General features: G+C 48.4%; 1 protein-coding gene across 1 annotated transcript in view; it reads left to right on the top strand.

Annotated features, from left to right (window-relative positions):
* The window catches only part of TRPC5 (transient receptor potential cation channel subfamily C member 5), a 66509-nt gene that overhangs the window by 41116 nt on the left and 13388 nt on the right, over window positions 1–12005 (top strand). The window contains exon 8 of the mRNA XM_057370168.1: window positions 4632–4827. Coding sequence (XP_057226151.1) covers window positions 4632–4827 — 196 coding nt within the window. The remainder of the gene's footprint in view (window positions 1–4631; window positions 4828–12005) is intronic.

Here is a 12005-nt window from a genome sequence, read left to right as displayed (position 1 = left end):
CTTTATTTATTCATTTGCAAGTGCCAGGTGAGGTGGCTGGCTCTTTATTTATTCATTTGCAAGTGCCAGGTGAGGTGGCTGGCTCCGCAGGGAAGGTGTGAGCAGAGTGGGGCAGACGTTCTGCTGAGCTCTGCTGTCACAAAAGCTCTCCCTGAGGTCTGGCAGTGGGAGACCTTTTAGTTCTGCACCAAGGAATCTCCCTGAAACTTAAATCTTATTATGGCTGTGTAGAATTTCACTGTGTTTGAGAAAGGAAGTGTCCTTTTGCCACAGCAATTGTTTTGGCTTATTACTGAAGAAAGGAGGGGAAGCTGAATGAAACGTAGATAATGAGGGATAAACCTGTTAAAAACAGGTATTAATAAATAATGTGCTACAGCAACAACAACAGCCTCACCTAGACTATTTTTATGGATCCATTATTTCCTTGGATCTCTGAATTCCTTGCAGACTAAAGTCCCAGCAGAACCTATTTTTACTGGGAATGCTGGTACTTTAGTGAGATGCTGGCGTGGAAATTGCTGTGAGGACAGCTGGCAGAGCTGAAAGAGATAGCACATGCTGAAAAATARCATGAATTGTCTTTCTGATATATTTGTTTTAATTACTAATAGTGGAAATAATTATAATAATCAGCCCCCGCCCGATTGTTCTTGCTGCTTGCACAGTACTTAACTCACAATGGCAGGAGAAATAAATAAAGCACGGGCTAGAAAAAGGCCCACGCCCTGCAAACAAGCAAAACAAAACTGTTGTCCACCACTTCATGCTGAATTAAATAAAACTTRTCATGGTGCCCAATAATTCTCCACCCTCTGTCAGCTGAAGGTTTGGGGTTAAGAAAGGATTTGGGGTGTATTTGCACCGTTATCAAAAACAGATGATGGCTGAGGCCACATGACTTGGCTGGGAGAGGRAAGGCTCCAGCATTGTCCTGTGGGCTCTCTCCTAAAAGAAATATGAAATTTTCATGGACTGTAGCCTGTCCTTCAAGAGCATCATGACCTGGCAGAGCAGACATGTGCCGTTTCCCACTGCAGAGCAGGAATACCACAGCCTTGATTAATTTTCTCTTGAAACCTTTCTCTGTCTGGGGGAAGTGAGTGGATCTGCAGTGTGCTAATGAAGAACAGAATTAAAAGATTTCAGACTTTTTTTTGTTCTGATTCAGTTGTTTGCCATGCAGCAGCATTGTGTTGTGCTGACCTGGCAAAGRAATTAAATAACAAATGCTATTGCTTGATCTGCATCCATAGTGGTGCTGCAGCCAGGGGGAGGAAGGTTTGGTCTGCAAAATTCTACCTCAGGAAGGGTCAAACCCACAAATTGATCACCAAACCCTGCCTTTCTCTGTGAGCAGTGCTGAACAAATGTGTTCAGTTCTGTCCTCTGTTTTGGGCCTGTCACCACTGCAAACCAGTTTTTGTAGGGGTTTCATTGTGTCAGGTGAGTGGAGAAAACAACAGCAGGATGTGACTGAGGAAAAAGAGCACTGGGCCAGCAGGAAAAAAAACAAACCAAACCAACCATCCTGAAGTCTGCACGGTGTCATGTCGGGGAAGCTAAAAACGATACAGCAGCACTTAGCAGAAATTGTGTAGATCAGCTTATGTACAAACCACAATTTCTCCCACCCTAACATTCATTTAAACCCCCTGCCAAGGGAAGTGCAGCACAGAAAGGAAATTGAGGGGGCTCAGCCTTTGTGGCAGAGGTTTGTGTAAAACAAAATCCCAGTGGGAGGGGATCCATTAGGAGTGAGGGCTCCTGGCAGGGGACAGAACACTCCGCAGGTACTTTTTGTTTGAGGCTGGSTTAAGAAATTTATTTAACGTGTTCTTAAAAGTTTAAATGGTAGTGATTAACACCCCCAGCACAGGCTGACATTTGGCTGGGGAGCAGATGCACAGCACGGGGYGGTGGCTGGGATGGAGCAGCTGCAGATCCAAACCTTGGCTTGGGGGGAAGCAAACAGGGCTGGAGCCGGTCCAGCCYGAGCTGGGTATCCTGAATTTACCCATGGTTGGTTCCTGATGGAGGAATCAATCTGGAAAGTGTTGAACCAGTGCATTTGGATTCTCATCAGTCACACAATGAGCCCAAATTCTGAGAGAGGAGGAAAGAGGCCGCCCCTGCTGCGTGTGCAGCTCATGTCAAGTGTGGCACCTATTTACTGGCACATTATTACCCTCAAAGGGTGGGTTTAACATTTTCCTGGCGAGGAGATTTTCTGCATTGCATGCACAGATCATGGAAAAGTAATATTCCTTTGTGACAGCAACGAGGGGAAGCCATGAATAATTTAAGGTTTTCTGCTTTGGCCTCGCCATCCCTCAGAAAGCAGAGTGCCTGCTGCTTAGGCAGATGATTGGAAAATATGTTTATAGCTGTGATGCTGGCAAGTGAAGGAGGGAGGAGAGAGTGAGGAAGAGGAGGAAGGAGTGGAGGAAACCACAGCTCACTGCCTGCTGTGTCCTCTCTGGAGGGTCACACTGCCGTTTTCCTGGGGTGCAGGTTCCTGTGGCAGAGCAGGGCACTTGCTCTCTCTAAGCTGCCACAGAGATGGTGGAGCTTTGAGAATTCTCCTGTTTGATTAAGATTCAAAATACACTCAGCAGGACAGGATAGTCTCTCAATCACAATTTCCAAAATTCTGATTTTTTAAAGCTGCTTCTCCAAAGCAGGGTGAGCCCCTCCTGGAGCAGGGTGAGGACGTGACCTGGCATTAAACCCTGAGCACAGAGTACCTGAGCCTCAGTGCTGTGCAGAGCTGCAGGAACCAGCTGGTGGCGATGCCAAGGGGTCCAAATGTCCACATGTCCACATGGAAATCTCTTGGCTTATTCTGGGCCCAAATTCCACGCCTGGTTAATGTTGTGCAGCCAGAACAATGCTCTGATCACCTCTAGGACCGGTTTCAGAACCTCTGCCTCTCCTACAGCCCAAGCAGTACTTCTGCTGCTAGTAGTAAAAATATTATAAATATTTTAAAAGATAGCTAGAACTCCACCACTTCTAGTAAAGAAATGCTTGGCATTCTTTGGTTGATGCTTATTTTACCATCTCGCTTATTTAATAAGCCTAACAAACTGCCTGAGTTTTGGGAGAAAATATTTTTGCTTTAAAGCRTCTTTATGATTTTGGCCAGTGAAAAGCATAAGATACATCCACAAAGTATAAACTAAATCCCCATGTAAGGCATGTTCTGTGTGAGCAAATGCCTGGAGATGATGGGAGAACAGATTCCTGGTATGTCGAGTAAAGCATCTGAATTATTCATACTGATTTGTCTAGTAGTCACATTGAAAATATCTCCTGACCTCAGGCCAGAATGGRAACTCTTAAACAGGCATATAAATGTCATTTTTGGAGGATATAAATGCCGTATTTTGGAGAGCCACAACACAGATGCCCAAATAGAGCAATTATTTAGATTGCTGATTACGCATCTGACGTGATTGCGAAAGGTCACTCGTCTGTGGCTGGAGCAAAGGGAGACCTGGGATGATCTCATCAGCTCCGTGGGGTCAGGTCCAGTTCATCTGGGGAAGGAGGCCTGCAGAAGAGAAACTCTCGAGCTGAATTAATGTGATGAATCTCTTTCATCTGAGTCATTAGTGGGCAGTGGCTGCAGGGTCCTGCAGGGACTCTACTCTGTGGTGGGTGGGAGATGCTGCCCCAACCACTCAGGGCCACCAGCATTTTGGGCAGGAGCACTGCAAACAGCATTTTTGGGCAGGACCACTGCAAACTGAGCAGGTTTTTGGGTGGGTGCATTGCACTCGGCAGCATTTTGGGCAGGTGCATTGCAGACTGAGGTTTTTGGTCAGATGCACTACAAACAGCATTTTTGGGCAGGWGCAYTGCARACTGAGCAGGTTTTKGGGCAGGTGCASTRCAAACAGCAWTTTTGGGCAGGTGCATTGCAGACTGAGCAGGTTTTTGGGCAGGTGCAGTGCAAACAGCATTTTTGGGCAGGTGCATTGCAGACTGAGCAGGTTTTTGGGCAGGTGCAGTGCAAACAGCATTTTTGGGCAGGTGCATTGCAAACAGAGCAGTTCACAGCAGCTAAGGCTGTGTGAGAGCTGCAAGCTCTCAGGCTGTATCAGAACAAAAGGTGCAGGTGGCTGTGGTTTGTCCCCTCTCCCCCCTTGCCGTGCACCACTGCAGTCACGCCGTGCTTGGGGATGGGTTCCCTGAGCATTTATCCTGCAGACACATTAATGATGCAGGCTCTGATTAAACAGGAGAGTTTATRGATAACAGCAGTATCACAGCGTGGCGATTTTAATTAAATGGAATATATTGTGGCTGCTCTGTGCATGTGTGCAGAGTGGGAAAGGGAGCCTTGGGTTCCTTAGGGCAGGTATGCTCACTGCATCTCCCAAGGACATGGGCTGGGCTCTTGGACAGACAGCAAATGCTGCTGATGGGACTCAATTCTGACATTCACTGGCTGGTGGGTCACYGTGGCTGAGCACAGGGTGTCCCCAGGGAGGGATCAAGGTCTATGCTGAGTGGCTGCTCTGTGGTGTGTCCCAATGTCTGTGTGTTCCCTRCCTGAAGCATTATTTGCCATCCCCCAGCACTAGGTAGGTAAAAGCCAGCTAAAACCCTGTTTTCCTCTGCAGACTTTTCGAGACCCTCCAGTCACTCTTCTGGTCCGTGTTTGGGCTGCTCAACCTGTACGTCACCAACGTGAAAGCCAGACACGAGTTCACGGAATTCGTCGGGGCCACCATGTTCGGGACCTACAACGTCATCTCCCTCGTTGTGCTGCTGAACATGCTCATAGCCATGATGAACAACTCCTACCAGCTCATTGCTGTGAGTTCCCTCCCTTTTCTGCTGTTGTTTTCCCCCGTTTGGTTGGTGTGCAGCGAGTGTGCACCTTCTGGGATGCTGGCGGCTGCTGCCCCCGGTTTCTGGCAGCAGGTAGTTGGGATTTCTGCTCACCAGCCTGAATCATGCCTGCGGGGGAGGTTGTGCTCTCCTGGTGATGCTGCTGAGCTGGAAAAGGCTCATGGGCTGTGATGTGCCCCTTGTGCTCCTGTGCAGTAACACCTTGCTGACCACCTTGGGCGKATGAAGGGAAACCTTCCCACTGCTTCCTGATGTTTGGTTTCAGCTTGGGTGGGTGTTGTGTTGTGATTTTTTATCCTGTTACTGTTTTCTTCTGTGAAACTGTGTGTGTCAGGAGCCCAGTCCTGCAATTTCTTTTTCCTCAGTCTTCCCACTGGAAATTAGATCATGTCCATCTGTAATACCAGAGTGTCCTGGCTGTAAAACCATAATCTGAGATTGCTGAGCAATCCCAGTGCAGGACAGATCCGAGCTGAGGCAGCTCAGGGCTGCAGAGCCCTTATCAAACTGAACTTTCATTTGAGTGTTCAAAACTAGTTTCTCCACTGTAATCTCATTCTGTGTACCCAAAAGCCAATCTGTACCTTGATGATTAAATTTGTCAACAGACTGAAAGCTGAGGCAGCGTGGCTCTGCATTTTAAGGCTAGTAAAGTCAGGGACAGGATGGAGGGAAGTGAAACCTTGTGTGCAGTACTTCAGATAAACCAGTGGGCACTGGTTTGGTGGTTTGGTTCTGACCAGTAAACACTGCAGGTTGGGAGGCAGTGAGGTGATGAACTCCTGCACTGTCTGGGAACAGAAACAGAACTGGGGGGAGCTGTTCGTTGCTCAGCTGGTCACTGGTACAGGCTGGGGACAGGCTTCCTTCTTGGCTTTCAGTGACGCTTGGTTTATTCTAGAAGATAAACCTGAGAAAAAAACAGAACCAGCACCAGTTCTCCCACAGTTCGCATTCCCAACTTCGTGGACAAGTCTCCTGGGAGCTGTGTGGGTGAGCTCCTTTCCTGGCCAAAGCACGGAGGGGAATATGGAGTTGTTTCCTGGACCAGGTTCCCCRGCTGTTGTTGATTATCTGCTGATTCAAGTGGCTCCTGAGTTCACTTGGTCAAATTGAGCGCAGACCCATCAAATCGCTGATACTTCTGGGCTTCTGATCTTTATCACGTTAAAAAGTATGAGAAAAACTGGACCACTGACCTTGCAGATGAGCAGAAAAGCAGTTTATCACAAAGGCTGCTTTATCAGTCTGCTTCAATGCCTGAAGTGCTTTCTCTTTGTTCACTGCTACTCTGCACATTCCAGGGAGACTGGAATGAGGRACAGAAAACAAAGATTCTCTCCTTGGCCATTTTCTCCAATTCCCCTTCTTTTATTGTCATCGAATAGGCTTGTCACTAAGACAAAGCCCGAGCCCAAGACTGGCACAAGAATAGCAGTGTTTGCTATTCACTGGGCCACAAACCACTCATCATTCCTTCCCTGAATAATTCCAGTGATGCAATGACACATCACACACAATCCCACACGAATTAGAGGGACCCATCATAACAATTAACTGAAGGGAAGGGTCCAGAGGGGGCTGTTGTGTTGATGGTTCTGTGTCTGGAGCAGCTGGGAGCAGGGACTGACCTCATCATGATGAGAGAGCCAGGGTACTCGGGATGAACTCACAGAGAACCGAGGCAGAGCACAGAGTTCAGCGTGCAAATGACACTGGAAACGCTGCAGAGWCTCCTTTGTCACTGGAACCGCCTCGCTGCGGCTCACACCGGGAGCAGTGACATTTCAGGCAAGAGGCATCACTTCCAATCTCATCCCATGCAGTGCATGCAGCTYTGGGAGCTGCATTGCTGCCTGCCTTCTCTGAGGGACACAGCTCCTTGGAGTGATTCYGAGGGCACACACAGCAGTTCATCTCCCCCAAAGAACACAAATCGTTGATGAACGCTGAGCTTTACAAATGTGGGTAATGTTTATTAACCTCCTGTAATCAGGCTCACCCCTTGCTGAATGCCAGCGGGCTGGGCTGAGCTGAGCTGGGCTGGGCTGGGCTGGGCTGGGTTGGGCTGAGCTGGGTTGGGCTGAGCTGGGCTGGGCTGGGCTGGGCTGGGCTGAGCTGAGCTGGGCTGGGCTGGGCTGGGCTGGGCTGGGCTGGGCTGGCATTCCTTCCCCTGGTGTTGGCATTGGTTGGATGCACATGGAATGGCAGCAGGAGGGGAAGGGGCCAAGCTGCCCTTGGACTGGGGTGGAGATTTTCTTCTTCAGGGCACCAGCAGGAATGTCATGCCACGAGCATCACTGCAGAGAAATAAAACCCATAGGGGTGAGATGAGAGAGCATCTCTGCCTGCTGACTGCAGTGGGGTGATGAAGATATCTTCATTAATCCCCATTTGTTAATTCGTTAATGAGCCCCAGGCACTGCTGCAGTGCAGACAGGCTTTCTCCCCTCCTCTCTGTCAGGGACAAAAACACTTCATGCATTTGCAGCAGTTCTTCAGGTCAGCTTCTCTCCTATAGACACACAGGAATTTCTTCTGGGAGGTTTGAGGGTCTGAGCAGCTCCTCCCTGCCCTTCCATGTGTGTCCCCAGCCTGGGTTTAGGGCTCGGTGCTGAACGGGGCACTGCAGGCACACAGCATGGAACCACGGGGTCTGTGGTAGGCAAAGAGTRAAACCTCTGCACAGCTTTGAGTGTTTCTTGACTCAGAGAGGGAAGAGTTTTTCTGCCATCATTTTGTTGTTTTTTTTCCTCAGCTGTTTCAGATTTCAATGAATAYATATTTCCAGGAGCACCCCGGAGCAGTTTCAATATTGATTATTTTCACACAGCCCATTTTTCTCTTTCGCCAAACCATAGTTTGGTTGTGGCAGACCCCATCTTTCACCAACAAAGCAAACAAAATCCGAATGCAAACCCCAGAATTTCCATATGCTTGGTGCCTTTTCAATATGGGAAGATCAGAATGTTTTATACAAGCAGCACAGGATACAGTGGGATGTTATGCACTGCCAGGTCCCTCATCTCAATACCTTCCCAGATGTGACAGAAGTCGGTGAAGGGAAGCGAAATTTGTCACAATCACAGAGGAAAGGACAAGGGAACAATGTGAGAGCAGCCAGGTGGCTCCATCATTTGTGAGTGTCAAAAAGTAACCGAGTGGGTGATGAGGACACTTTGTGTGATGGGCTGTTTCTCCTCAGAGCYGCTTGGCTGAGCCTGAAGTCACACAATCCTCCTGCCAGGTTGTCATTTTCTCCAAAYAAATGGGGTAATTGGTGTTCCTGAGGGTGCATTTTGGCCGTGGTGGGGTACATTTTGCAGGGAACGCGCACTTGGCACGCATTTTCTGAAAGACTGCTCTTTATGGCCACACCCGTGATGTTCTGGGGAGTCAGGCAGGAATTAGCCACTGGAACTGCAGCAGCAGCAGCAGTATGGATGGAAAAACAGCTGCCCAGAGCCACGTGCAGGGTGAAAACCATGGGCTGTGAGCTGATAATGGGAGCTGCAGGTGAGTCAGGGGTAAATGGTGCACAGCAGCCCTGCAGCACGACCCAGAGAGATGTGAGCCCTCACAGCTTCCAGATGGTTTAGGTTAAAAGTACAAAGATGCCTAATCCCTCAGGGATTATTTGGACCAAATTGAGCCAAAAAAAAATTTCCTCTAGCCCTGTTGTGTGAAGTTGTTGCAGGCTCTGGTGTGTGATGCAGTGTCTGTGTGCGATGCTGGAATAATGACTGCACTCCAGCAGCGAGTATGAAGTTACAAAATGGTTTTGTACATTGTGTTTTGTATCCTCCTGTTGGTTGGTGTGTTATTTCAAGCCAGCTCATCTCAGGCAGTGGTTACAGCAAAAGACCGCAGTTAAAAATAAAATGAAATTAAGTTTTAAGTGTGTCTCTGAGAGTAGTGTATGACCAAACTGGAACTTAGTYGCCAGTGTTTGGGTTGGAGGAATCAGGGCATGGGTTTGCAGTTTTAGGYGAYGGAAGGAAATGGAGTGGATTAGCAYASGTAGTGAAGGAGGAGAATAAAGATGAGAGATACTTTGTGTAGCACAACAAAACCTGCACAGGGAACAGAAATGGCATGTGAAGCAAAAAATAAATACAACTTTGACTAGAAGCCTAAGATTGTTGGACATGGAATTTTCTCCATTTTTGCAGWCTAGGGAGTTTAAAAATTAGGGCATGGAAGAATATAAATATGTTTCAGCTCCCCATTACATTGTTTCCAAGATAACTTTGGATTTCTCCGAGGTAGCAGTTCCAAACTTTCCTTCATCCACAAAGCACASAGATTCCTCTGCTTTCCTGCACCAGCTGAACTCCCTCAGCACCGTGGCAGTAATTGCTACCCGGTTTAATTCACAGCACCAGCAGAAATTCTCTTCCCCACTGTGATTTGTGACCCTTAGGACTGTCAGAAATGTTCCTCTGCTTGCACAGTTATTACCTGGTGGTTTGGCTAAGGAGGAGTTTTGTGAATCAGTAAACTCAGCTGGACACACAATAGCTTGCCAGTCCCTGCATGGGGCAGCTTTTGGGGTGGTAGGTTTTCCCCTACAGAGGTAAGGCCAGCTCCTAAATCTGGATTCAAGTCTAAGCTTTTGTGCAGCATCAGGAAATGTTCATTTCACCAGCCCCATTTCAGAGCCATTAATTTGGATTTCTTGGAAATTAAGCTGTCGGCGGTTTTTAACTCTGTCATCCAGCAGGAAATGAAATTAYGCTCTTGTTATGCTGCCAGTACAAGCTGGGATTAATATTTCTTGAAGCTTTTTATGGTGCAGCAAGGCAAGGAGGTTGAGGAAAGAAGATGAAATGGCTCTTCCTTGGTTTTCCAGCTGAGTCAAATACCCTCTTTGTCCCTCAGTTGTGGCCCTCAGAGCTTCCTGCTGACCAGCACCCACATGTGGTCAGTGCCCACGTGCAGAATGTGTGTTTGAGGTGCAGGTGACACGCTCAAACCTTTTCTTCATTCCGCAGCACATCTGTAATTACCCAGATCTCAATTACCGTGCTCCTGAAACTCACCCRTGGCATCAGCGATAATTAATTGAAATGGGAAATTCTGCTGCCCGTAGTCAGGGCCAGCAGTGACACTTGGACAGGCAGGCAGGACAAGGGGGGATGCCTTGAGCTGAAGGAGGGTGGATTTCAATTAAATATGAAGAAAGAATTCCTCCCTGGGAGGGTGGGSAGGCCCTGGCACAGGGTGCCCAGAGAAGCTGTGGCTGCCCCTGGATCCCTGGCAGTGYCCAAGGCCAGGCTGGACATTGGGGCTGGGAGCAGCCTGGGACAGTGGGAGGTGTCCCTGCCATGGCAGGGGGTGGGATGGGATCTCTAAGGTTCCTTCCCACCCAAACCTTTCCATGATTCTCTGATTTCTGTTCCATTTCCCCGTGGAGTGCGATCCATATGAAGAAATGCTGGACCCCCAMGCTCTGTTCCCTCCTGAGGAGCTGTAGGATTGATTCCCAAGCTCAGTGCTCTCCCTGGACCTTGGGACTGCATTTGGGGGCACTCCCAGCAGGTTTTTCTTGGAAAGTGGAGGGAAGCAGCGCTGTGTTGGGGATGCTGCCCTACAGCCAGGGGCCGGAGTGTGAAATGAGCCCTGCAGCCTCCCTCCAGACTGGCAGGCAGCTTAATTGCTTTTTGTTAGCAAGCTAAAGGATTCATTTGAAGGTGTAGAACTGTTTGTCTTTTTGCTGGCTTTGGCCTAATTACATGTAACCCATGGACTCGATCAAGCTGTTAATATTCATCTGGTGTTTGCAGAGCCTCCCAACACAGGCACTCGATGTGCTCAGCTCCACAYGCTGCATCTTCTGTTGTCAGGCCACACAAAGCTCATTCTCCATCCCAGAACCCAATCCTGCAGCTCCTCTGAGTGCTGTCAGCAGAATCAGGAGGTTCCTCCTTTCTCTTGCTTTTAATCTTTGAAACCACGGGTGTTTCTGTGTCCCTGGGTACCACCAAGCCACGCCAGGGCTTATTCAGGGCAAAAATTTTACACTGAAATAAAAAAAAAAAAAGATGAGCTTGCAGTGTGCAGATGAACCCTCGCTGGTTTCAGATATCCCAGGGAATTGCTGGCGTTCATTTCTGGGATTTTCAGGGGTTTTTGGGTGTTGTTAACACCCCATGCCCTGGCTGCCAGGTCARTAACTCTGTGCTGTTTCGTGCGAGCAGCACAGCGAGCTTGGCTCCTGCTACATGATACAAGTTGAAGCATCCAGATGGAGCCACYGAGGTTGCAGCCCCTTGCATTATCCCATCTTTTATTTAGGCCTGACAAGCTCAATTAGCATTATCTTGTGCTTCTGCATCGAGGGGACTCTTGTTAGAAAGGCAAAAGAAAAGAGGGAAAGTGAAAGATAAAGGAAGAATATTACTGAGGCGAAAGCGGTGAAAATCTGAAAGGGGTTTATCTGGGAAGAGCCCTCCCCTGGTGCTGAACAATGGAAACAGCTATATTACTAAAATTCTCTGAAATACGACTTTTGAGATGCCAGTGCTTCACAGATTCCCATTTCAACACGCTGCAGTCCAGCAAATAAGTTGATGCTGCTCATATGGGTGAAAGAAGGTACACACAACTCCTCCARATTAAATGGGAAGGTGTTTAATAACCCGAATGCTTCGGCTCCTTTTCTGTTTCTGTTCCCTGCTCCTGTCCCCCACAGCCCCTCAGCTACAACCCCTGCTTTTTTGGGGAGAAAACAGGGGCTTTTCCCCTGAGTCAGTGCTGAGTAAGGCTCACACACCAGAGCAGCCTCACACATTTATAACCTGTCCCTTCCCTTTGGCTCAAGGGTGTGTTTAAATCACAGGATTTTTAAATTTTCAAGCAATTCCTCCCTTTTTGGCAGCTGAGCTGAGGCATTGCAGTGGCTGCYTTGCAGTGTTGGGCACCTGCTGCTCCCTCTGGGGCCGTGACTTTTATGGGTAAAAGAGAATCCAACCCCAACCCTCTGCTGGGAAAGGCACCTGATGGGCAGGCAGAAAAGGGCAAAATGCAGCATTTGGGGCTGAAAACATGCACAGAGCCATGAGGGAGCAGGACACAAGGAACAGCAGCCTTGGCTCCTGGCTGGCTTTGATTGTGAGGGGATATGGGATTCTGAGGGGGTA

Source organism: Malurus melanocephalus, unplaced genomic scaffold (assembly GCF_030028575.1).
Source record: "Malurus melanocephalus ecotype Western Australia unplaced genomic scaffold, MMel_1.1 scaffold_120, whole genome shotgun sequence".
NCBI classification, from domain to species: domain Eukaryota; kingdom Metazoa; phylum Chordata; class Aves; order Passeriformes; family Maluridae; genus Malurus; species Malurus melanocephalus.
Note: the sequence above shows the minus strand (reverse complement) of the source record. Positions and strands in the feature narration are given on the sequence as shown.